Consider the following 27,203-nt stretch of genomic DNA (forward strand, 5'->3'; position numbering starts at 1 on the left):
TCACATGAGCTGTTTATCTTTTCACTCCAAACAACTGTATAGGTTACATTTAGGTCACTGTCACAATACTGTAATGACTAATACATTATTCAAACAAAAATATAAAGTAAAAGGAGGTTAATCCATGCATTTATGACTTGATAATATTGCAGAGACACTTCTGTAACAAGTGATGTGAACAAGGACAAATAAAACACGCTCACTGGAAATACTGGTGCTGCTGACTGACTTAAAGGGACAGAAACCTTTACTATCCCTTTAATATAAAATTGCAGTGAATATACAAAGTCAGCGCAATATCTCAGATTCCAAACAACTATTGTGCATATACATGGTGTTCAGTGCGGAGACGGGCATTTTAACGTGGATATGTAACAGTCAAATTATAGCTTTCACACGGATGACACGACGTCAGTGTTCAAAGAAACAACTGACAGTAAAAGTCTGGGAAATGATGATGCCCCTCAGTAACAAGTTGCCTGAAGGGGGCGCTGAGATTGACCTCACAGAGCATTAAAAATGGGAAAAGTACAGACATGAAGGTTTAATGTGTTGTTGTCAACAGTAGTATTGTTGGGACTGTAGCAGACAACAGTCAGGGGGGGGGCAGGATGCAGCAGAGAGAATTCACCAGCGTTATTGTGTTTGAACACTGTGAACAACTGGCAACTGGCAAACTCCCATATCATCGGAAGTGAACTGTAGTGGTTCTGAGTGGGAAGTGGCCTAAACGTGTAAGATGGATTTATAAAAACCAAACTTCTAAAATCATTTTCACTTATTCAAAATGTGTAAGTACAGAGGAAACACGCTGAACCATCAAACATCTGTCGTTGCGACAGGTTTGTGGCAAACATGCATGAAGTTTGCTTCAGTGTGGATGAAAAATAAAACACAGCTTGTCACATTTATGCTGCGGTCACATCAGACGCGCTGCGCCGTTTTCCAAGTTTACAAACAAAGAAGAGAGTATTAAATACAATAAAATCATAAAGTAACACATAAGCCAATCAACGTCGAGATTCTCCAAACTAACGGAGAACGGTGTGACGTCTCTTTGTCATTAGCTCTACGACACTAGAGGTTTAATCGATAAAGACGAGTCAGAGAGGAAGTCCATCTACCTTGTAGTACAAAAACAGTCTTGCAGCGCGTATGTGTTCAGTGTGACCGCAGCATTAAATGTTAAAGTTGCTGTCAGGATACATGTCGTTACATTTTCCATTTAAAACTGCTCTTTCTGATAAAAGTGTTCTGCATCCAGACAAACTTTTAGCTCCGATCAGAAATAAACTGAGTCTGTCACGTAACCGCTCAGGTATACTAGGCATATACTGTATGTGTAAACAGGAAGTTGATTCTCTGCTAAGCTTTCAGATTATTACAAACTAGAGACAGCATTTCCGAGTTCCGACCACAAATAGAACGCACTGTGATCTCGGACAGCATCATTTTAAACATCAGAAACAGTAAATGAAGTTGGTGTGTGGTGTGGTACACCTCACATGTCAACACACGTATGGGAATAAGAGGATTTGAGTAAGGTGAGATTTCAGTGAATGAATTGTTCAGCATTGCTTTGATCACGAGGGTTTGTTCCAACAGCAGCTGGGTCACAGTTGTAGCACTGTGTGAACATGCTTTTTCATTTCTTATGTGTAGTTAAGATGATTTTTTTAGTTCTTGTTAATATTCGTTGCTATTCAAAAAGGTATTAAGAATGTTTGTGTTACCATCTAATCACTACATTTGACAAAAAAATCATCACAGCTTAGTTCAAAACACTATGTATGTGTAAGCCCAGCAGTGTAAAGTGTACTGTGGTCTTTAAGGAGCTCGTCAAGTCTGTTTGCAGTGTGGCTGTATGACACCAAGTCAAGGCTGTCTTCACTGTGCACGCATCTGTTGCCGGGCGGATACCAACCTCAGACACGGACACTCAACGCAAGACAAACCATGGCTGCTTTTGGGGGACGCAAGCCAAAACTACCCTCACACCACAGTACATTAAGAAAGGTCACGGGGACACAGGAGCTGCTGCTCCACTGCTGCCTCGTGTGGTAAGTTTGTGTAAATCCGACCAAAGAATTTCAGAATAACACATTCAAACGTGGATCAACAACTGTGCTGCTGTGGTGTAGAAACAGTTGATTTTCTCTATGAACGAGGGCCGAGCAGTTTATGAAGCCAAACATCATCAGTTTACAGGCGGCCTGATGGCAAGAGAAGTGTTGAACTCGTTTTTTCACTATACAATATCTACAACAACCTACGAATGTCAACACCAACGTCTGCTAACATCAGACTTTTAAGTATTCATGTAAGCATGTTGCTGAAGTTGTCGTAGTTGAAGGGGAGTGTCCGCGTCTCTAGGCGGGCACTGAGTGGGCGGGCACTGCATACAACCACACTTCAAAGAGTTGAAGAACTACCACTAACACTAACAGTGGTTCTATATTCTCAGCTGCCGACAGTGAGGGAGTGGTTTTTATGTAATATCTGTGGCGTCGGGAAGCACACGGACATTTCCTAACACGAGTGCACTCACAGTCACACGAGTTTATCACAGTAACATAGAAAGAACGATGAGATCCTTACAGATGAAGAAGATCAGTATGAGGTTGAAAACAAAATCAAGATTCCTATCGTTTTTCCCAAAACATGAAGTGGGAGGTGCCGACCCGGGACGGCCGAAATACTCTCTGCTTTCACAGTCTGTCCATTCTCTGACAGCAAAGGACACTGACGGGCGCATCCATCACGACAAGAAGATCCCTTTATCTTGTTGCTAACAAGTCCTTCACAAGGGCTGTGGTACGACACAAAATGTTTTTAAAATCATATGATCGAGCACAAAAAAAAGGTCTGATGGGGGCGTTTCCATCTCATTTCCAAAAGATATTTAGTTCCTTTTGTACATAGTTGTCACTTCTGTTCTTACTCTGTATTTCAGTCTTTGTTTCCTTTCCTTTTTAAAAAAAAAGAATGCAGAAAACAACCACACGTCTTTTCATTTCATCACCATTGTTTAAGAGAGGCGGCGGCGGCGGCGGGAGTGAGGGAGGGGGTCACTGTTGGCTGTATGCAGGTCAGTAGTTCCTCAGGCCTCGGAGCTCATGGAGGTCCGTGTTGGACTGGGGGGCAGACGAGCGGCTGCGCTGTGCTCTGTGCGGAAACTGTAATCATACTGAAAGAGGGACAGCCACGTCATATTTGGGATCAAACTTTCTTCACATCATCTGCTCTGTGTCTCCAGCGATTTGGACAAACAGGATGGTGTCAGTTAAGGTAAATGTTTAAAGTTAAGGCAGTAATGTAACTGCCGTTAAACACCACTAAATAAGAACAACTCTGCCCTCTGGTGGACACTGTGTGTAACAGGAAATAGTTCAGTTTATGGTCGTGCTGCCACAGTCACCGTGAAGCAGCCTGAGACACAGGTGCCATTTTACTCACTTAAACCCGACGACATCTGTTTACTCACCTCTTTCTCAACCTCAGCCAGTGACTTAATTGTGATGCCCATCAGATCCACCTGCTGCAGCTGAACATAGAACAACAGTGATGGTTGGTTAGTGATGTAAATAGGTTCCTGATTATTTCCTTTAAATCTCATACTGCTAAACATGTTGTATCTGTGCTGCTCTTACAGAATATCAACCAGCAGCCAGGCAGTAAAACTGACTGACCGCTTTTTAACATTAAATTGAACAATATAGATTGTACCATGGAATACGTTGTGAAGATATAGTGCCAAATAAAAGTGCTGGCTTAGAGGGGGGATAATATGTTAAATAATGAAGAACAAATTCCACTAAACTAATTTTTGGCCCCAAATTGTCCCCTTAAACAGCACTGGTCATTGTCTGTCTCTGTGTGTGTGTGTGTGTGTGCGCAGTTTAGCTTATGAATGGTGTTGTGTGTTGTGTTTGTGGCAGATTTTGATGCTTTGAAAAGAAAAAACAAAAGCGTTTGTCGCTATTTCCACGCTTCGATACTGGTGTAACAGACTATTCTCTCATCTCTCTGAAATGACGTATTGTTGTTGGTGGTTGGAGAACTTCCGCTGTTCTTGTTCTGCGCTGAGTGGGAAGCGGTGGCTAACCTGTGTCTGGTCCCATTTATTGATGTTTGGTTATTGATTTTATGAACAGTACGCTTGGTTACACTGGTATGATTAGATCACAGTAGCCACGAACACCACATCTGCACGGTATTTGCACAGACGCGCAAGATAGAGGGCGTTACGCTGAAAAAAAGTTTAGTTTGCAACTAACAATCACCCTTTAACTTAATTTCCCAGAATTTCACACCTGACTACCCACAAGGTCACCTTCTTAAAGTGCCCTCTAGCACACATTTGTTCAGAAAGACCACATATAGTGTCGGAAAAGGATGATACTGTATATACTGGTTTTAGTGCTGTGCTGCAACTACTGATTTTTTCTTAATGTCAATCGTTTTCTCAATCAATTCATTACTTCACGAAGTGTTCGCAAATCTATACATGCAGGTATATGTTGAGTTATCATGGATTTCTTACTTGACTAGTCAATAATCGCTATATTGACTAGATATTTATTTAAAATCGTTCAGCCCCAATAAGAACCTGACTTGATAAGCACAATCAGTGTTAAAACTGGAAATGCAAATGAAACCTAACCCTGATACACTATAAATCACCTCCTGTCTCCAAGTCTTGCTCTCCTTGCAGCCAGACCTCTTAAAATGTGTGCATTATATCATAGGTCACGACCTCCCACACCTTGATTTCAAAAAACAAAGGCTTAAAAATGAAAAGACTTATACTGAGGAGCGTTAACTTACATCAGAGGCGCAGGCAAACTTCTCGGAGATCATGAAAGGCACGCCGTCCATTGCTAAAAGAGGACAGAAAAATAGTGTCTGTTACATGAATGTGTGGCAGAAAAACATTCATTTTAAAACTCAGCACTTATAGTGAAGTGACAACAGCATTTTCACCATGACACAAGACAGTGGTTCTGTTATATATTATGTATTTTCTGTCCTGGGGTCTTTATTGGCATGTTTGACAAGCTGTAGCAGGAATAGCATGTCACTCTTTCCAACTTTGGCTTCACACCATGGTCAAGCAAGTAGCTATCGCTGCTAAGATAACCCGCCAGGCTAGAATAATGACCATATGTGAATATAGACCGAGTGTTGGTCACAGACAGTGAGGTCTGTGATGAATTACACAAAACTAGTGTGTTTCTATCAGCAGAATCAGTGGCGTTGTGGTAGAGAACAAGGATTAGACACAGCACAACAGAACTCACAGTGGACGGAGGAGAGATTAAGAGAAAGACAGAAACAAAGTGATGCTGACCTGAGATAGCATACAAGTTGGAGTTCTGGTGCTCGTAGTCTGGTCTGGTGGTGTTTTTCCCTCTGAAACTGGCCGGGAGTGTCATGGAAATATGTCTTGGGAACAAAAGAACAAAACAATATCAAACATCTGCTTAATTCAACACAGTCTTTGATTGTACAAGTCCACACCGTGCTGAAATTCAGTGATGTGTGACTTCAAAAAACCCTGCTAGGATTAAATCTGATTATTGGAAGTGTGGTTGTAGGAGGTAGTGACACAGATAACTCTAAATTGCCCTAAAGCACCGTGACTCAAAACATAGCTGCCAGCCAGCTACCAGTGTTACTTTCTGCACCAAATTCTATTAGGACAATTAGTGATTTTACGTCACATCAATATTTGAATATTAAACTATTAATACTATGGACTATATGACTAGCTTAGGCTTCAGTGTTAAAACAACTTTGAATTTACCTCAATCTTACAAACAAGACAGCACTAGACCAGTAGTTCCTGTGTAATGCTTGAAAACGAGTGGCAACCATATTGATATCGCGAATCTTGTGTTATGTGGCTAAAATCTTTTTCTCTTTGCATCCCCACTGGTAGCATTTCTTAAGTGAGGGCAAGTGTCTGTGTCCCGAGTGGTTCCAGGTGACGGCGTAACATCTAATGTAAAATTTCAATCGACTGCTTGTCAGGTGCAGGACTCGAGCTGGTAATGGAGTGTCGGTGGAGTAACATTTGGGTGGACTGAACCTTTAAAACCCGACGTATTTGCACAAATTAGTGTTTTTGTGGAATCAACCTTTAAAACTTAAAAAGAGAGAGAGTGACTTTTGCAGCTGGTTGTAAGAATAATCGCAAACAACAAGACGCTTGTTTAGCAATGCAAATCAATGGAGTGCTCCACTGAGCAGGCACATTTTCTCTGTTGGCTGAGCAGCAGATAGCAGTAAACTTAAATGAGAGGAAGAGGAGCAGAGAGGAATGGACGATGGGGCAGGAAACAGCTGTGTCCTCCAGGGTGTTTTCTCTTTATCATACCTCTTCTGCTGTAACATTCACCCAAGCGAAACAGCTTTAAGAAATATGGTACAGTATCAACTATGCACTTCCTCTTATGTTAGATGAGAAAGTATATTAACACAGACACAGCACAATAACAGGACTCGATGTTCCTTTAACACTAAGTAAGAAGCAGTTCATTCTGTGAAATATGACATAAGACTATAACTAAATCAAAATTTGCTGTCACTGCTGAGAAGAGCCTGTACGGAGAACTGAGTGAGCTAGAGTTAATAACGGTTTCCTGAAATCTTTTAAGGCAGAATGTTGCATAATTGGACATTTAAAATTGATCTTATCCAAGGAAGAAGCATATGTCCAGACAAAATATAGCACATCAAAATCACCAAATCCTCGTGATTAATAAAGAAGTCCAAAAACGTATTCTTTCTGTCAATAGTGCAGCAAATGGATCTCTAATCCTTACAAACTTCACTGTGCTCTGAATATACACGCATTTCCATTATCTTGAGGAAACGATGATCAAGGACTGTGGACATCCGTTTTCCTTAATTCAGGACTGAGCAGAGTTGTAGCTCTGTGTCGGATAAATAAAGATAAACTTTTACACATGTACAGACAATCAACAAGAACATACTTGGGCATGGGAGCAGCTGGGACTGGGGCTGAGCTGGAGGACGAGTTCACATTCTGGATGTTGTTTGTGGTGGGTGTGTGCGTGGAATCCTGGGTCCGAGGAACGTTGCCCATGCGATACCAGATTCCCATGTTGTTGAGCTCCCTGTCATACAAGTTAAGAATCATTTAGAAGCAAGAGGACATGAAAAAAAGACATCAGACAATGAAGAATACTGGACAGTATTCAGCATCCACATGGGGCTGATCATGCAGAGATGTACTGGAGTTGGAGCAGTCCTCAGGAATGAAGGCTGGACATGCTTCTCTAGAGTTGCATGTGAACAATTACTTTCAGTGTACGTTCTGTTTAAAATTCTACATCTTGGCTGTACGGTGCATGGACACCAACATTTCTGCACAATGAGATAGCAGACAAAGTATATTTACCCTATAAAGGTGTACTGCGGAGGGGCCTGCTTGGAGCGCCCCATGATGCGAATGTCACAAATGGCTGCTTCTGTGGAGTCCCGTGGAATAAACTTGATGCAGAGTCGTCTCTTCCTGAAGGCCTGCTCCTCTGTGAGACACAAGACAGATCAGTCGGCTCTTTCACTACAATATTGCGAGTCATTCATGGCCTTTTCAGACCTCCTTCACCACACAAGTGATGCCATCAGTGCCATTATCTCGACTTGATAACTTACGAGTGTCAACAGTCTCCTGGATTGGGATGAAACCTACAGGCAGGGTGTCTTTTATGTCTATCAGCTTCATGTCCACCAGTACGTTGCCTAAATGGCTCTGGAGAGAAAGCAATAGAGGGTAAGGGGGCAAATGACAGAGTGAGTGCAGCAAGCTTAAAGATTTTTTGAAGTGTGGATATATGACACATCAACATATTCATCATTGAATTCACTGTGAGCACAACCTGTGGTCAGATACAGTGGCTCGCCCTCACCAAAAACATCGCTGTAAGTGGCTGTAAGTAGACTTGTCGAGTTTAGTTTAGGATCATTGGTTTTATGTCATGATAATTCCCATTTCTATTCTCTACATGGTGCCATGACTGATATAATGTACCACACTAAGGCCTTATTGTCAAATTTAAATAACTTCTCATCAATATGAGTGTAACGATAACCAGTCGATTGGAAAATAACTGTAAAAAGAAGAGAAGACATAGAGAGTCATGTAGCTCTCTGTTGTTAAGGTCACTAAATCTGCTCAGACCGCCAACGACATTATCAAACATGGAAGACAACACCTTTGTAGTAAGATGTGACCTGCTTGGCATTTCCTGACGTGGTTCCAGTACACTAATTAAATGCTTAAATCCAGGGTTTTCCACTACTAAATAAAGTCATATGTCTGGGGATTCTGGTGTTGTTTTGATCGATATTCGATTATTCGATATTTATCTAGATTGTGACGCCCCTAAAATATAATATTAATATCATAATAACAATAACTCTCTTTTGATAAGTGGTTAAAATCATTTTCTTTGTGTCCCCACTGGCAGCCATGTTTTCATTCAGGAAGTCAATGTTGACTGTGTTAGTATCTCATACAACCACAACACATGACAATCACTTTAAACTCTCTGCCAAAGCATCAATTAAAATGCTGTATGTTTATTAAAAAGAGCTGGTAGGTGAGGTGAGTTTACTTACATTTTCTTTAGAGAAGACCCGAGTGAAACAGAGGTAGCGGGTCACCTTGGATTTAAAAAGGCCATCTTTCCAAAGGTCAGCATCCAGGCCGTCTGTTGTTGTGGAGACCTAAAAACAGGCAGGAAATGAGAGGTTATCAAACTCTGACAATAATATGTCCCCACTAACTAAAAAACTACTAACGTCTTGTTGTGGGACATGACACACAGGACTAATATTTTGGTTGGTTTTGCCACCATCTTATCTACTAATCTTTTAATCTATCTATTTTGTTGTCGTCGTCACAACTTCATCACGTGATTAGCATAACCTGCAAGTAGCAGTTCTGCTGAAAAACACAAAGTAAGCGTAAGCACATACTATGTTATGTTTGAGGACAAGTTAAAGATTTTTTTGGAGAAAAATAATTGTCCAAAGCCCCAAATGGGACATTTATGATTATAGTACTCTATATGTTACGCTATGATATAGAAATTGCTAATTATTTGGTATTAAGTCCTCTGTTTTGTTTATTGACCTTACTCAACACTAGGGCTGATCAACAATTCAAGAACAATATATATCGTGATATAACTCCTCAGTATTAATATAAGAAAAGTTTAATACAATACATGTCAGGGATGGGCATGACTATTTGATTATTCACTTGAAAACAAATGTTTTATCAATGATTGCATTTCTAAAAACAAATCTTTCAACTACCTACTTTGTGGCACAACTACTATAACAAGGTGGCAGCAGGAGCAAACATTTAGTTAATGGACTTCATGTTTGTTTGCAGAAGCAATGAAGTTTACGAGGTTTCTTGAATGCATGATCTAAGCTCAAAATTGTAGATCCTGGTGGAGGTGATGCAAATTACCCTGCATTACTTTCACTAGCGCTCATGCACTGTAGTTTAGTTTTTAAAAATGCCCATTCCTAGTATATCTCAATATAATGTTTATGTTCTGTGCATAAACATTATATTGAGATAGTGTTGTTTTCTGTCCATACAGAAGTATAAAACCACAATAAACTGGTTTCTTCAACTTTCACTCAGACGCAAAACAATAATCATCAATATTTTTAAATTGGGATATTTGGCCATATCACCCAGTCCCACTTACCACATCATATCCTGTGGGTGCCCTGTTCCTGGAGGCTACTACGCCCACTCCAGTGATTGGATCCATGGGCATATCTGGCAAAGCTTCAGAAAGATCCCTGACCTCTGGCATCTTTACAGACATCTGCAACAAAAAGGTACAACGAGAGCTGGACTTCAGAAACTAGGCTAAACTGGGGAATGTTATGGTGTTATGGTTAGTGCTGGACAGTATACCAGTCCATACCGAGAACTGGTATTTATTTATTTTAATGATAATAACTTTTCGCGTACCGCAAGACCAATATATGAAAAACGGAAAGTGGCGCAGCAAAACACTGTTCGATTGGGGACCCTTTTTACTGCTGCACCACACATGCTAAGGGCTTGGCTGAAGGAGTGACTGTGGTAGTGATTGCAGGAATGATCAAATTACTCCACCACCAAGAATGTACACGTAAACAGACGCACACTCGGATGCACCGTGTGCGCACACACACACACACTAATGATAGTGTTGATAGTTGATAGTCAACTAATGACATGCTGACACAATCTACAGGGTACTCGTAAAATGATGGCTAATAACACTGTAAAAATACTATTTATAGTCAACAGACACCTCTGTTCAGGTTTAGAAAGACTTGAAGCATAACTTAGTATACTGGCAGTTAGTTAATTGTACGCCACTTACCAGTTGAATAAGTGTCAACTGATCATCTGTTCATCATGATACTGAATACCTGTTGATTACTAGAGATTCAACAATAAACTATCAAAATAATAATGATTCCCTTCTCTCTCCCTCTGACATTTTGGGGTGCACATGAGAGCAGAGTGCATTCATGTGCCAGGACTAGCAGCCTCCTGCGTAGCATCTCCTTGACGACCACAGTCCAGTGAAAGAGCCTTGACACAAAGAGAGGAAATAAAACTCCGTAGTAACAGACGGCTGAATCAACAGTTCTTTCTGTGTGTCTCAAGCTAATGAAAGATGAGAGCTGAGCTTTTGACCCAGGAGGCTGCAGACCGATGAGCTGATACTCTTGATATTATTTTTATATCCAGAGACACCATTAGAATACACTAACTAATTACAAGAATTTAACAGAGCAGATAATCCTAAAGTTTGTATTGAAGCAGTGAAGTGGTAGAATTTATTCTACTCTCTTCTTCAATGTTGGTTCAGGTTGTATCCAGGTTATTTTCTTTTTCTTTTAGTAAAATGACAGATTACTAGACACAGATTCTTCCCATAATTTCTTTTCTAATACTTACACTTCAATAAGAGGACCCAGGACACTGGTTTTGTCCTCTGCAATTGTTTTCTTAAAGAAAACACTAAATAATAACAACGGTGAAAAGTAAAAGCAAGCAATTTTTTCATGAACCCAAAGACAAAATGAAAAAAAGTGTTAACGGAAGTTTTCGTTGTGGCCATTATTTTATATCAAGCACCACCTGAGAATATATTGAACTCTCGAAGTAACACCATTATCACAAATGTTAAAATACAGTGGTGTAAATACGCAGAGCAAAGACAGCTATGGACTTTTCACAAGAGGCAGATTTATTCCCAATAATGTGTTCTCCAGAATAGAGAATACAAGTTCACTCATCTATTTTTAGTAGCAAATGCCAGTGAAATGCTTGCACTGTCAAAAACACAGCAGCCTTGTTAAGATAAAAGCCAACGAAAGATTCAAGGGGTTTCATTTACATCATAATCTTCAAATTTGCTAGTTTTCTGTAAACGTATAGCTTATCTGGTGGCACAGCAGAAACATGTCTTCTACAGTAAGTTTTCATGTCAGCATTATTATTTATAATTAATATTCATTGCCGGTGATGGACTGGCAAACTGTCCGCTTATCCCCCTATGTCTGATAAGATTGTCACAGCTCCCCCGTGACACTCCTGTGGAGGATAAAGCGTTAGAAGATGGATGGATGGATGACTATTCAGTTTCATCACAAGTTGAAAACACTGATTTTGTCTATGGACTTTGGCAACATGTTGGGTAGGCAGTGAGCTAGCAGGGTTTGGCCGACAGAAGTCAGAGAATGGAGCTTTCATTCATTTTATTAGTCACAGTGGAGCTACAGTTGTATATACAGGTCAATTAGACTACTACCCTTGTCTCAGTATAAAAGCACTACTGGGAAATTGATTTATATAATGTATTCACACCTCTTTTAAACGGAGTGGCGATACACCCAATTTCAACATATTAGCGCCATTCCGAATCTTCCTACAATCCCTTAACATTACATTACATGTCATGTCATTTAGCAGACGCTTTTATCTAAACGCGACTTACAGTGGAATTGAGTACAATCAGCCAGGGGTGGAGACGAACTTGCAAGCATTATGTCTTTGGCACACAGGGTACCGGTCTTAACCACTGAGCCTTAAGCTCATAGAGCATAAAGTTAGTCTCCTCATCAGTCCAAAAAAAATTCACCATGACTTCCGCTGTTGTCTTATTCGTCTGTTTATCAGTTTCTTCTATTATTTCCGGTTTAAAGCCGGGAGTGGGGTGTGCACATAGGATCCAAGCCAGCTTGAGTCTGACAAAAGGTATACAAGCAGTAGAAGTTTGACTCCCAATTGCATTAACTGGGTGTGTTAGTCTGACTTTGAGAAATTTGGCACAATTTTCAGTTAAACTAATGTATTTATATATATATATATATATATATATATATATATATATATATATAAATATTTATATATATATAAAACACAACAGTTAGTTTTTTCTAATGTCATGTAAACTTGCAGAATGATCTCTGAAAAATCAATTGGCAGATCAGCAAAATCGATCACTTGCCATTAACTTTGAATGGTGGACCATACAAAATACAAATATACAAAATAGCAGCAACTGTAACACTTTCACTGATCGTGGTGGTGTGGTTGTTGTGGTTGTTGTGGTCTTCCTCTCCCTTATGATTTGTTTTGTTTCTTGCACATTTGTAGCATCACATTTAACACACAGGTGATGCAGGGGTGAACAAATGCCACAGTCTAGTCAAATGGTTACTGTGTTAACCACATTTTTTTTGCAAATGGGTTGAATGGCAAGTATACTTGGTATTTAGATAGTGTGGCTCTCGGCTCAGGGGTGCAAACAGTCAGCACTACGTGTCAGTATTGAAAACCACTACCACTAATATTAAAAGCTCTCACTAGGTCTCTTTTGCCCTCGGACAATTTGAGTCATTAAAAAATAGCATCAGGTGCAGCAGGTCAATTTTCAGCATCACAGAAAGCATTGCGACATCGGCACCGTTATTTTGGCGGTTACTGGCTGAGGGATCAAACGTCTAATAATTTAGACCTTCAGTTTCCCTTTTGTTTGATACTAAGCGCTAGTCAAACTACCATACGCCGAATTCACCACCACCCATAAACTAAGACTTAAACAAAGGTCACATACGGCTTCACTGCGAAAACATCTGTAGGGAGGAAAATGTACATTAAATGTGACCAGTTTGTCGTGTTGGCTTTATAACAGGCAAAGCCATGAGCATAACACTGACAGAGATAACCCGACTAGTTAGCCTTATCCACGTCAAGTCATTATGCTATTTCTTAGTGTCGGTCACTTTTATTCTATTAATGTTTATTAGCTGTGGCTAACAGTGGCTGGTTGCAGTGGAGAACCTTGCTATGCGACACAGCTACCAACCTAGCCCGGTAACGTGCTAGCAAAGCCCACACATCAGCTGAGACGTACGGGTCATACTTGCTTGGCTGTTTCCGAACAGAATGGCTTACAAACATTATCCATCATGCCATTTGATGACCAAGTCATTATATTATCAAACTGTTCAAGACAACAGCACCATTGCGTGCCACATTGACGCTTAAAGAGGCGCAGATTCTGCAGTAGCCGCTAATGCTAACCAATATGCTAACCAGTTAAGTTGTCCTTACCTAGCGATGTTAACACTTGAATTGGACCAGTCTTCGTTTGTTTTGATGTTATCCTGTCTCGCTGCTCTTTAAAGCGTCAGGGAGAATCGCATTTTTTCGAGACTCCTACCAGTCCGAAACATGAGCCGACGGCTGAGTGTTGGCATAGTGCTCCGGCAGCCCGAATGTTGTTAATGGAGCAGTGGGACAGGAATAGGGGTGTGATCGGCTAACAACCAGAGGAGTCCCCACTCCTTAATAACCGTGACATAATGGCTACGTTCACATTCAGGGAAGTTGACTGATATCTGTTTTTCAGTTGATGTAACAGAGATCTGATTTTAGTCCTATGAGTCAATTCCAATTTTCATACCTAATACATTCATACCTTGAAACTTAAATCACTTCAGCTTTAGTTCAGATTCCAGCCACATCTGAGGCACTGTCCCCAAAAGTCTAGGTGAATCCACTCAAGTTTTTCTTTTTACTTTTTTTTTGAAGGAAAGAGCATTGACACATATAGTGTTTCATAGATCTTTTGTTATTGATTTGAGAAACACTTAGCAGAAGTCACATACTGTGCATTTACATTTTTTTCTCAAAGTGGAACGATGGATTGTTTTTTTCTTTCTCATGTATTTAAGATAACATTAAATAAGCAATATCCATGTTTTTACACTGTTTATTTTCTCCTAAAGGCAGGAAAAATAATCATTTAAAGGGTCAATGTAAAATGTAATTGTGAAGTTTAAAACTAAAAGCACAGCTTTAATTTGTATTATAAACTCACCTAGCTAGGGCATCTTGCTCAGGTGAGGGCTTACAATAATAAAGACTGAAACGTCCAACGACCATGGATTTAAAGTGATTTAAAACTGCCTCTTTATTTAACATTAAATCATGCAAACACACTGCAAACAACAGAAGAAATGATATCGCCTTAAAACAAAAATCTAACATTTAAAACATGTTTACATTTAGATATTCCAGTCAACACCCACGCCAGTAGGTGGCAGTAATGCACCTTAACATCGTTTGCCACACGCCACAGAACACCAAAAAGAAGAAGAGCCTGGGTTACTGCTAAAGCAAAGCACAGATGATTTAGCCCCACAGCGTTATTATTAATGAAAGTAATAGATGTCATTACTAGATATGTGCATAGGTAAAATGGGGAATTGTGGACATTTCCCCGTGTGGAACCTTTAAAGGTGAGACGCCGTCATGGATTTAATACTTTGTGAGGTTAGAATAGCTGCTAACTATGGCCAGCTAGTAGCCACAGAAGGCGTCAGATTGTAGTCTAAACATGCTAACGACAAACAACAAATGCAGTTTGTACAGATATTACTACTACGACTACTACTACTACTAATATTATTACTATTGCGACTTTGACCCGGTGAACGCGGACTAAGGTGAGAGGGTAGAGGGTTTTTAAATTAACCACTGACTAGCTTCAAAATTACAAGGAAACAATGGCTACCACAATTAATGTCAACTTAGCTACTGGGATTAATCACGACTTAATTAGTTTGCTGTGAGCGAGTGTCGTCGGCTTCTGTGTCAGTTATGAGCCACATTTTACTTTAGTGTCGTTGACCATGAAGCTGTCAACATGTGTATGTTTTGTCTTGAGTGGCAAAGCAAACTTGTCATCACATTGTAGCTTAGCATTAGCTGCTTGCGGAAGCAGTTATTACAGAGCTACGACAAGGATGTGTGCTTTCCCCAGATAATGCAAATTATAATACTAATAATGTTTTGATCCGTGCTCATTGTACCTTCTCCGAGTTTAATGTTACCCAAAATATTCCAAAAGGTCCTGAAATAAGAAAATGTGTAACGTTAGTGAGAATATTCACTCATACTCTTTGAGTGAATATTGATATAAGGCATTGTTATTTTAAAGTGTTAAAGCAAAGAAGGGTCAAGGGCATGTGGGTTTTCTCTGGATTCTCCGGTTTACTTCCATAGTATGTGGGTGTCTGGCTGTTTTGAAAAACCTGATGAAAGCAAATGTACTCATGGCTCTTTTCCACTATGGTCCCAGCATGCTTGTTTTCAGTGTTACTGAATCATTAGAATCAGTTAATTCAAAAATATTTGTTCAGTACTTCCTCCATGACCGGAGCAGATTTTAATAATTTCCCTGGTAATTGTTGGAGAGTAACACACGTTTTTAGGATTGTTAAGTCTTTTTAACTGATCTACAGTTAGACATTGTCCGGCTTGATTCTTGTGTTGGACGTCTCTTCCTGTGATGGCACTCTGACCAATCAGTGGCCGGCAGTCTGGCGACATCGGTACCAGGTACTATGCTAGTGGAAAGCAACTTGCCGTGCTGAGGCGAGGCTAGTCGAGCCAATAGTGTCTTATAGGGGTGGGTCAACATATGAATTTGGTGATATCGTCGTCCTTCCCGTGCAATTCAATAATCAATATGTACTGGCTAGCACTGTGTCTATATTTCCAACATCTCTGGTCTCTTCGACTGATATCATGATGTATCACTATTTTTAAAAAGTATTGAAATGTGATAAAAGGTGAAACTCGTAACAAATGTCCTTACGGGTTTGATGAACAAGAAATTGGCTGAGAAATCTATGAGTGCTCTCAGTATGTCTTTCTGTGTATGTCTCTGTGTTTTTGTTTTGTTGTATAAGGTTTCTGACTATGACAGTTTAAGTGAGAGCTTGTGTGACACAGTTTTAGACTTATCACTGCTAATTGTAGTTTTCACAGGACTAGGCAAGTTTGAGAGAGACGCTTCACATAATGGGAGGAAATTGGAACAGGTTTTACCTGGTGGTCAAGGTCTGGATACATGTTCCTCTCTGTGCTGTACCTGCTGTTCATAAATCACTCACCCACTTGCTGCTCTGAGGACCAGTAGAAGTTCCTGCTTCATTATATGCCGCTGCATGCTGAGGATCTGGCTTCCGCGACCACTGGAGTATTGCGGACTTGGACCTTTTTCTCTTTGGCATGGTCGTTAGATTTTGTTGCAGTGGGAATGAGCAGGGTAGAAAGGGGCCGCCTTTCTTAGGGTAACAGTATTGATGGATATAATATGATGGACGTAGGTAGTGAAGATTGCGATGCAAACTGCTGTTAAACCCCATAGAAGAAGCAGTAGCTCTTTTCTACCTCAAGAAAAGCTCTCTAAAAATAACAATGTTATGTGCATAACAATATACGTTGTTTTTTGTCTAGTGAGAGGAATAGGAGGGGAGAGAGTCAAATGGCTGAAATTCTAAAGTACAACACAAATCTCTACAAGAATATTTCCTCATTGATCCAGAACTAGAAAGAATAATACAGTATTATGCTTTTAGTGTATCGATATTTTACTACACCCATAATGTTGTCCTTTTATCTCTTTATCTGCAACCCCTTTTCTCTGTCTTTTACAATCCATGGCTATGTTGTCCTTTAATGTTCTTATCGCAAAACAGCATTCAGAGACCACAGTTAAACATTATTTTCATGTGGTAGAAAAGAAGAGAAAATAATTGATGATTAATAATTAAATCAATTTTCAGTTAATGAAAAACTGCTTAATTTAGTAATCGATGTAATATTTGGTTAATCAAATAATTGCACCTGAATGCGGCAAACATTCGTCTGAATGTTTGCCGCATTCACTGGCGACCTGTCCAGGGTGTACCCCACCTTTCGCCCTGTGTCAGCCAGTATTGGCTCCAGCACCTCCACGACCCCATTCACGCAACAAGCCTCTGTCGGCCCTTATGTGTAACAGACTCTGTGGCGCAACGTTACAGCATCTGTCTCCAGATCAGAAGGTTGTGTGTTCAAATTCTAACAGGCCTTTGTCGGTCTCTGTTGCTCATATTGCAAGCAAGTGTGGAAGCGCACACAGACGGAGCCACCAAAAACAACAATAATAATACCTGGAAACTATAAAATACAATGACGACGTGATACCCTTGGTCATTCATTTTGTTTTATGAGCTTAAAATGTTTTGCTATTGGCCTGGATTTGACATATTAACTTCCTTCCTTGTTTCAGACATGTTGTGATGGGCTTGTTGCTGGCAGCTGTCATCAGCTTGTTGAAACAGTCAACACCCTCGTGTTCACACAGTAAATATACAGCACAGTGAAACGTGACTTTCTGAGTTTAGAGCCAGTTGTTTATGGTTAAAGACAAGTATATCAGTGTTGTGACAAAGCAGTCACAGTTCATGAGTGAGAGCTGGTACAAATGAACTCGTATGACCCAGGCCAAAGACGTCATCAGACAATGTTTAATGTAAATTACGAGTATGAATAGAGACTATTATACTGTCATGCCTCTACTGTTTATTCAGACTGTTGTTAGGACTCAGTCATCAAGCTCTACTTGTGTTTTTGGGAGGTGTAATTCAGTTTACAGCCAGCAGTCATACATAAACAACATACAACAATAGAATAAAAATATAATTGCAGCAAAGAGTCATTTAAAAGGCTGATCGCAGCAGGAATTAGGAAGGAACTTTTTGAATGTGTTTCTTTTAGTGAAGGCACAACAATAGTTGAGTGGTAGAGCCAGTCGTCCTCAACTGGAAGGTTGTGGGTTTTATGCTAAAATGCTACATGTGATACCTATTGTGTTCGCTTGTGAGATTAGCAGCTCTAGCCAGATGCTAATCTGCAGAAATGCCAGTGGGTTTTTAATGTTTGGCTTTCGAATGACAATTATAAGACTGTGGCTCAGAACAGAGTCGACTGTTGATGTTGACTAAATATTCCATTGTTATATATTAATATATAATCTTATATATTCAATTCCATGTTACATTTTTGCTACAAAGCCCATGATAGGGTTACTATAGCTCATCAAGCAAGCGTCTCATTACTGAGTCCTGTGGTCACTATAGGGGTCTACCTTATAACAGGAATTGAAGCCTTGTGTAACAAAAATTCTTTTCTCAGACTTTGGGAACCAGTGGTTATTATATTGTGTATATATTACAGGTGTCATGGTTCTCCAAATCCTCCAACTTTTTTTTAAATTTTTTATCTCTTTTAGAGCAGATGTGTCTGCCTTTTTTATTCTTGTCTAGTTTAGTCTAGGATCCTTCATTTTATGTCATGAAATCCTCAATTCTACCTAAGCTTTCGAGGGTCAAAATCATGACGTCATTTAGATAAATATAAATTAATTTGCAATCGAGTAGTATAGTAATGAAACTGATACTGGTCTACTTTTAGATGCTTCAGTACATAAGTAACCAAGCTTTGATTATAATTTTGGAAATATTTATGCATTTACTTAGAGATTTCTTGAATACTCAGGCTCCAATCAGTCATATACTCACTGTTCACTCTCTCCACACAGGCACTGGCAGTTTCCCTACCTCAGAAGCAGAGAGATTAATCAGGAAAAGAAGATGGAAAAGATGACAATTCTCTACTTGTCATCAGCCTCTGCTTTAACAAAACCAGAGAGAGACTGAGAGGAAGTTGAACGGATCCTCTGGCGTAAAGGCACGGCACAGAGAAAACAGCCAGAGCTATAAGCCACACTCTATAAAGCAAGAAGGGAATGGCTTTTTTGGACAATCCAGCCATTATTCTGGCCCACATTAGACAGTCCCATGTGACCAGTGATGACACAGGAATGTGCGAGATGGTACTAATAGACCAGGATGTGGACCTGGAGAAGTGCCAGCTGGCACTGGTGCCCGGCAGCAGCGGTGGGTCAACAGGGTCCGGTTCCCTGAGTGAGGAGGGCGGCAGCGTGGTGGATAATCATGCCTGTGACCTCTCCCAGTCCATGGACATCACCTCCAGCTGGGACTTCGGCATCCGTCGGCGTTCCAACACAGGTAAGCATGTCTCTAGACCTCTGGGTGGTTTAATAGGGGTTCATTTGTTTGGGGGGTTGTGGGTCTAATCAGGACCAGTGGTTTAATTGTGTGCTATTGAAGGTTGTCATTGCACAGGTGACAGGAATGGGGTTGAATTTAAATGTGTGAATAAGTTAATTGTTTTTTGTATTATAGGAATGCATGTATTTTTTTAATTTGTGAACATTGCACATTAGTGGCACACAAGTTATATAAGCCTAATAAAACATGAGAAGGCTAATGCGAGCTAGCATGGTTTGTTGCCTGGTGAGTTAGCTAGCTGATGAGGCTGTTGCTTGAAAAAGCTGCTTGTGTTGTCTTATACTCAGGCAGCAGAGAAACGCTCTCTCTGATCACACAGATTCACTGTGACTAGTGCAGTTTTTTGTGTGTGTATGTTTGTCGCATTTCCTGTCCAAACAACGTCATAGTCGGTACTGCCCACACTGGTGCCTTGAGTAAGTCACCTGCCAAGTTTGAAGTCTTTCAAGTTGCACTTTGACAGAAGTTTAATGAATAAACAGATACATGTAATATCCGTTGTTGCTGCACTGAGTGTGTGTGTGTTTGACTGATTCTGCAGTTAATTATGTGCAATTCCTTTATTTTTTGCTTCACACTGAAAACATTTGGGTCAATAAGATGAATATAAGACAAGAGATCAGTTTTTCAGCTTTTATTTCCATGTATTTACATCAAGATATGTTAAACAACTTTGATGATGGCCATGTATGTGACGGAACACCATATTTGTAGATGTGTAAAAGTATAGGAACAGATGGACTTGAATTTGATTAAACCAAAATGGTTCAGTTTTAATGGGTAACTCGTGGCGCTTTTCCATTATACAGTTCTAGCACTACTCGGCTGTACTCTGACTGGCTTTGACTGCACTTGGTTTGTTATCAGGCAGGTTGTTTTCCATTACTTCCATTATTAGTACCTTTTTTATATTTGAAATGCACATTGAAATTTGTGTTCGATCAGATGATCTCATTATAAGCTGTAACGCAGGCATGTCACAGCCCTCGGTGACATTTTGTATGACCCCCAGCTTTGGTATTATAATGTATTATTCATGGCCAGGGATGTTAAAAGTTTCATGCCTGGCCCGCATTAGCTCAGCTGGTAAGGGGTTGTGCTTTGGAACCAGACTCTTGAGTTTGAAACCCACCTTTGGCAGTCAGATTTTTTTTTCTTTTATTTTTTCTCTGCTGCGTGGCCTAGATGTGGTTACATTTCCATTTGAGAATGATAATTGTGACAATGAAAATTAAATTTTAATTAAACAGTGCATTTGTATGTAAAAGTTACTGTTACCTTATAACTCTCAGGAAAATATCCTGTATTGTTTTTTTTTTTTTTTTTATGAAATTTACATTTCATTTTATTTTTCTCTGGGAACCCTCTGGGACTTTTTCATAGAACCTTGTGGTTCCTAGACCTGTTATTGATAACCCTTGTTCAAACTACTACAATAGTTTCTGCCCTGTGGGCTAACAGATATCACATGTCACTGACAGTTTAGACCAGGAAGGGGTTGGACTATGTAAATGTGATGATACTGTCACTTGGCTCCCAGAAGGTGTAAATCTGAGGCTAAATTTCTCCCTAAAGCAGGCTGAGGAGTGCCTAGTATTCAAAGGGCCACATCTTCTTCATCTTCAGATTTCCATGTGTTAGACATTGTTGGAAAGCTTAAAGCTTTCAGAATCTGTAAATAACTGAACTTGTGACACCTCCACTCCACTTGTTCCTGGTTTTCTCGTGGCTGGGCACATTTTCATTCACTGAATCGTTCAGTACTTCCTGTCTTGTTTTGTCCACAAACAAACGATATTTTGTTTCGTGCCATAGAGAAAAGAAACCACATAACCCTCACCCTAACATATCCACACTAATAGGGAACAAAAGGTATTTTTTTGTTTGAAATTTTTCTTACATTTTTTTAAGTGTGGTTGTATGAGGTACTGACACATAATCATCACTGACTGCTGAAGTCATGATGGCAATGATAAGCGTCACATGCTAACATTGTGCCTAGGTCTGGTTTAGACCTGGTATTATCGTTCTCCTTTTGTCACCTTATACGTATTGAGTTCTTTTCATCTTCAGTACCAGTTTTTGGCAAGATACAGATCTATAAACATTTGGCGTCTTAATCAGGATAAAATCATCAGTCATCAAATGAATATAACGTTTTAGTTTGGATTTTGGTGGGTGCTGTGCCATGATGTAAAAAACTTAGTGTAATTGGGTTTCAATCAAATTAAATTACTTTGAAAGTACTGTACAATCAGGCGTTTGTTTTATTTTGACAGTCAATGTGGGTTTGGTGATAGAGGGAGTCCAAAGGCAGCCATCTCGTTTCCTTTTGGCTCCCTTTGACTTTACTCAGTTTGGTGGCGTGCGGGTCATGGTTCTGTGTTGTGGGTCAAAACTTAAAACAAGCAACAAAAAGCTTTTCAGACTGACCTGTGGTGACTGTCTCATCAGGAATCCAACGAGACGATCGTGAGAAAACTGGGGCTGCTGGTAAGATGAGAGGGACCAACAAAAACGCAAAGTCTACTCGTTTTATTTAATGATGAAGTTGGTGTGGGCGTGTGTCTCAATTTCAGGAACCCGAAAAGACCTTTACTTTATTTTTATTTATTATCATGTTTTTTGTGTAATGTATTTCTCTCTTCCAGCAGGTATTTTAGCAACTTTGAATTGTTTGCGTGTAAGAGAAATGTGAAAATGTGTTTATTTGTTTCAGCCCAAAGACTTGAAAGGCTCAGGAAAGAACGACAGAACCAAATCAAATGTAAAAACGTTCAGTGGAAAGAGAGGTCATCATCTCAATCAGGTAAGGAGTCATACTTTGTTAATTGCATATTAAAATCGTATATTGTATATGTGGATTAAATAAAAAAATATTAGTGCCTAAAATAAACATGATTTTGTAGCAAACCCCTACATGTCCTTTGCACTATTGTTCTTTGATTTACCTCACGATAAAGGCATTTTGTTGCATCCTGCCAAAAAATCATTGTATATCTGTGTCATCAGTCTACTTAAATAATCTGAAATAATCCATGTTTTGCTGAATTGTGTTATGCCTTCTGTCCAGTTGATGATCTGGGTACACTGTTTGAAAAACGGGACTTTAAAGACCGGCCGAAGACAACGGGCACCAAATCCACACTTTCATTGCGACTGGAGCAGTGTCCCCAACAGCTCAACAACCCCTTTAATGAATACTCCAAGTTTGATGGCAAGGTGAATCATTTAATATTTAAGTCTGCTATATTTATATCTTCTTTTTCCAGAAAGATTTTTTTTTTTTTGCTCTGATTTCAGATAAAAACTGCATTTTCAAACTGTTTCAGCTGCATTGCAAAAACAATCCTGCTAGAAACGGGACATAAATGCTTAGATTGATTGAATCAAAACCTGAACTATCCCTTTAACTACTGAATCCCTCTCCTCAGAATAAAAGCTGTTTTTCCTCTTGCTTGCTTCAGGGTCACATCGGCACAACGGCTACAAAAAAGATCGACGTCTACCTTTCAATGCAAATGGCTCAAGACAAAATACATCCAATGACAGTGGTGACCATCGCCAACGCCCGCGTCCATGACCTCATTGGTCTCATATGTTGGCAATACACAGGCGAGGGACGAGAACCCAAACTGAAGTGAGTGCAAACATGTAGAACAGCATTTTGATACGGCTGAAAAGCATATCACGATATAACTAGTTCATATTGATCGATAATCATCACGTCCTTGGTTTTGTGATAGGCCACTGCCTCAGTGTTGTCTTTGTAACGTTTCGATTTTTTATCATACGACACTGTAACGTACCTCAACAGGGCCGTCTGCGCATCTCCCCATGTAACAACAGATGATGTTGATGGTCGTGCTGTACAACGTGTGTAATCCAAAGGCTGTGAGCGGCGAAGATGGTAGAATAAGTTTGTTGTATTTCCACTCTTGGTGGGTACGGCGGTCGTCCTGCATAATATGCAGACAACATTGGTCTGACCTCTTCGTCCCTGACCCTCTTTTTGCTAAACCGAGTATATCTCTGCAATTGTTATTTATTATGTGAGTTGTCTTGGTGTTAACACCTGTGAGATTCCACCAGAAGTGTAAGCCTCGCTGTAGATGCCACTGTATCAGAGTAAATGCAGATGGAACCCAGCATAAATGAAGGATTTTTTTCCCTTGCCTAAAAAAATATTGCATTTTAAAGTTAATACTACCTTTAAAAATATGCAGTAGAAGCTTAAAAACTCTTTTCAATGTTTACACTGTTATTGTATTTTCAGCTCCTGCTAGTTTTGATTGATTGGTGTTTAAACTGTGTTTGGTGAACATAAGAATGTTTTTTATGAGCTTTTAGTCGAGTTTCTGACCTTTCTGTGAGTATGCATCATATCTGTGTTTATTAAAGTTAGACATGGTTTTATGATGTGTTTGTTGCTGCGCGCAAACAGGCATTACGTCACCAACTCAACTTTTATTTTGTAGTAACAAAGTTACTAATTTTGGTTGAATATCACTGTGTTTGTTACTTATTCTTCCACTATTTCTCTCTATCTCTCTCTCTCTCTCCCCTCAGTGAGAATGTGACCGCCTACTGTCTCCACATCGCAGAGGACGACGGTGAGGTGGACACTGACTTTCCTCCGCTCGACTCCAACGAGCCCATTCACAAGTTTGGCTTCAGCACGCTGGCCTTGGTGGAGAAATACTCGTCCCCGGGCCTCACCTCCAGACAGTCATTGTTCGTCAGAATGTGAGTAAAGAAAAAATATTGCTGGAACTTCAAGGTTGGAGTTGGGAGTGACGTCACAGCCCAGAGAAGCTGAAAAAGCGTAGCCACCTGTCTACGGATAAAAAGTAAACGCTTCTGATTTACGGTGAAACGAATATGACACAAGTGCTATTAACAGTAAAAGTAGCACTGTTCCTGAATCCTAACTCTGCATATGTGAGGTTGCTCCGAATTTCCGAGTTGGAAATCTGAGTAATGGAAGGCAGCATATGTAAGCTTGTTTAGTGTTTACATTTTACAACATCTGGAACAGAAGGAAGGAGGGAAGATGGAGGAAGGGAATGTAAATAGATTGGCACATGAAGCAGGTGAGAGGAATGAATGAATGAATGAATGAATGAAGAGGGAAGCAAGGAGACAAGAACAGAACCAAAATGGATTTCCAGGAACATCAGTTCTCAAAGAATATTGATTAGCACTTTCACTTGAAATGCTAATCCCCAACTTTATTAATCCCAGGGGGGAATTGGCTGCATTATAGTTGCTTCATCAAGGATTTATAAATAACATGCAGAAAAAAAAAAGAATAAACTTATCTCAAAAAGGAATAAGATAAGAATGTAGAATATTAGCATAAAGTAAGTATCTTTTATCCTTTTCCGTTTTCTCCCTTTTTAGAAATGCTGCTCATGGTTTCTCTCTGATCCCTGTGGACAGTCTGAAAGTTACCATGAAGGAAATTCTCCAGAAAGCATTAAAGAAGAGGAAAGGTTCACAGAAAGGCTCAGGTAATTCTCTTCATCAAGTAAATATAAGGCTATTAACAGATACTGGGAAAAAGTGATTTTCTCACTGATTTGATTAAATTGTTCCCGGATCCCTGAGCTCACTGGTACTGTGCATTTAGACATAACCTTGTATTTTCAGTAAAAAATAACTTGTATTTTATGTGATGATCAACCAATGTTGCCTAAGGGCTTGAGTATGAGTTATGTTTATTTTATTTAAAACAATATAACATTTTAGAAATTCTGATTTGCTGACTTTAATCTGACCTTTAACCTCAGAATTATTCTCGTGGAATTCTGACTTTTAATTTAAAAAATCTGACTATAATCTCAAAATTCTGACTTTATTCTCAGTATTCTGACAAAATCAGGAAAAAATGCAGGCATTCTGAGATTAAAGGATCTGCTGGTGGACAATCCAACATCTAACATGGGCCATTTATTATACTTTTATAAGATTACAGTTATTAAAGGTAGATAAGAAATGCAGTGGGAGGCAGCTAGGAGGATCCTTTTGCCTTGTGATCACATCCGGTGACCCAGCAGGCCAGCTAGTTTGTTTAGGGTGTGTGTGTGTAATATTTATACCTATTGTACCGTTCTGTTTTTACTCTCGTGTCAGCAAAGCTGCAATAACAACAAGTGACCCTATTCCTCTAAACAAGAAAAGTTGACTTGTGTTGCTCTCGTCTAACTTCACTATCCTCCAACAGGACCCATGTATCGACTGGAGAAGCAGACAGAGCCCAACGTGGCAGTCGACCTGGACTCAACACTGGAGATCCAAAGCACACTCGAGTTTTGCCTGGTCAGAGAAAACAGTATGTAATCATTGAAGATCAGTCGGGTTCCACTATCCTCTCAGTCTGTCTGCTGTGCAAAAGCCTTAAAGGAATACTTCACCGATTTGCATGTGGCTTTGTATTGCTAGAATAGTAGTAGTATGTCGGTTCAAGGCCAGTTCTGCACTTTTTAGACTCACCCATAGGGGGACGAGACTTCATTCCCAGAATGTAAACACAGTCTCTTGCTCTGCAGAGTAAACTGAGAACAACAAAGATCGAATGTAGTTTTCAAACTGATATGGCTGCAAGAGAAAAGACCTGCATTTCGGTGATAACTAGAAGCCGGTGGGTGTCGAGTATTTTGTTTTGTATATTTATTATTTAATTCCTCACTTGGATATGCGTGTTTACACAACTAGCGCGGTCTGCTTCGAAAGCTTGAGACAGCGAGACTCTCGCGGGGCAGCGAGCGCATTGCATGCTGGGAGTCGTTTGTCTGCATGAGCCAAAATGACATTTTTCTGCCTTTCTCAGCCAAGAAGACACTTGCTTCAAACATTATTTCACATTTTTACTACATGAATGACCCAGTTTTAACAGACATTCATCTTTCACAGCCTTAACAGAACCTGCTTGTTGCTGTTTTTTAGTGTTTGATTTTCTTTTTTCTCCAGGCTCCAGAGGTGAGGAGAGTTCAGAGGAAGACCCTCCCATTGACATCACCACAGTCCAAGACATGCTGAGCAGTCACCACTATAAGTCCTTCAAGATCAGTATGATCCACAAGCTTCGCTTCACCACTGATGTCCAGCTAGGTACAAACTGTTGACTGCAAAAAAAACAGTTCACCTCTATGGGATTTTGCTATGACTATTTCTGATGTTTATAATTCAGGGCAGCATAAAAGATAGCTGTTTAATGATAGCAGATAGAATTAATGCATTGCTTAACGTCAGTAACCAGTCATTAAACAACACACATGGTCTGCCTCTCCAGTCCACATTACCGTATTTTCATTAAAAAATAATGCATACACCGAGGGCTGTAATGTGCAGTTACTCATTAAATACATGAAACAGGTTTTCCAAAAAGATTGATATTTTTAGGCTATAAAGCTGCACACACACAGGTTGTTTCTCTGCACTCATGAAAGGTTTTCATTTCAGATGTTTGTGCTTCTCAAAGGAGAGTTGACAGTACACTGTAAATACACTCTAAAATACAATATTAAATACACTTATTATTACCTATCATTTTAGATAATACCTGGTTTATTCGTTTGGCTTTTTAATGTTAAATGAAGTGTGTTGGAGACAATTACATTGCCTATAAATATGGCCAAATTCTGCTC

At 39.8% G+C, this 27,203-nt stretch overlaps 2 protein-coding genes across 4 annotated transcripts in view; one reads left to right on the forward strand and one right to left on the reverse strand.

The window, feature by feature from the left end:
* mvb12ba (multivesicular body subunit 12Ba) lies at nucleotides 1–16,944 on the reverse strand. Of its 2 annotated transcripts, none has more exons than XM_058616905.1 (10): nucleotides 16,528–16,944; nucleotides 9,759–9,881; nucleotides 8,650–8,757; nucleotides 7,684–7,780; nucleotides 7,427–7,556; nucleotides 6,999–7,142; nucleotides 5,351–5,445; nucleotides 4,828–4,880; nucleotides 3,485–3,544; nucleotides 1–3,187 (listed from the first exon to the last, which is right to left on the reverse strand). In XM_058616905.1, exons 1-10 carry the CDS (start codon nucleotides 16,780–16,782, stop codon nucleotides 3,101–3,103), a joined length of 1,152 nt encoding a protein of 383 aa, XP_058472888.1. In that variant the 5' UTR covers nucleotides 16,783–16,944; the 3' UTR covers nucleotides 1–3,100. The 2 variants fall into 2 exon arrangements, with proteins under 2 accessions (XP_058472888.1, XP_058472889.1); XM_058616906.1 differs by lacking the exon at nucleotides 16,528–16,944 and adding an exon at nucleotides 13,679–13,898.
* The window catches only part of mapkap1 (MAPK associated protein 1), a 15,719-nt gene continuing 3,221 nt past the window's right edge, over nucleotides 14,706–27,203 (forward strand). The window contains exons 1-9 of one of the 2 annotated variants that reach the window (XM_058616903.1): nucleotides 14,706–14,868; nucleotides 19,002–19,491; nucleotides 22,274–22,363; nucleotides 22,628–22,776; nucleotides 23,022–23,194; nucleotides 24,124–24,300; nucleotides 24,958–25,067; nucleotides 25,781–25,888; nucleotides 26,527–26,667. In XM_058616903.1, coding sequence (XP_058472886.1) covers nucleotides 19,209–19,491; nucleotides 22,274–22,363; nucleotides 22,628–22,776; nucleotides 23,022–23,194; nucleotides 24,124–24,300; nucleotides 24,958–25,067; nucleotides 25,781–25,888; nucleotides 26,527–26,667 — 1,231 coding nt within the window. In that variant the 5' untranslated portion in view covers nucleotides 14,706–14,868; nucleotides 19,002–19,208. Of the gene's footprint in view, nucleotides 14,869–15,054; nucleotides 15,076–19,001; nucleotides 19,492–22,273; nucleotides 22,364–22,627; nucleotides 22,777–23,021; nucleotides 23,195–24,123; nucleotides 24,301–24,957; nucleotides 25,068–25,780; nucleotides 25,889–26,526; nucleotides 26,668–27,203 lie in introns of those variants that run through there. The other variant, XM_058616904.1, reaches the window with a different exon arrangement.

This window comes from Solea solea, chromosome 19 (genome assembly GCF_958295425.1).
Source record: "Solea solea chromosome 19, fSolSol10.1, whole genome shotgun sequence".
NCBI lineage: Eukaryota > Metazoa > Chordata > Actinopteri > Pleuronectiformes > Soleidae > Solea > Solea solea.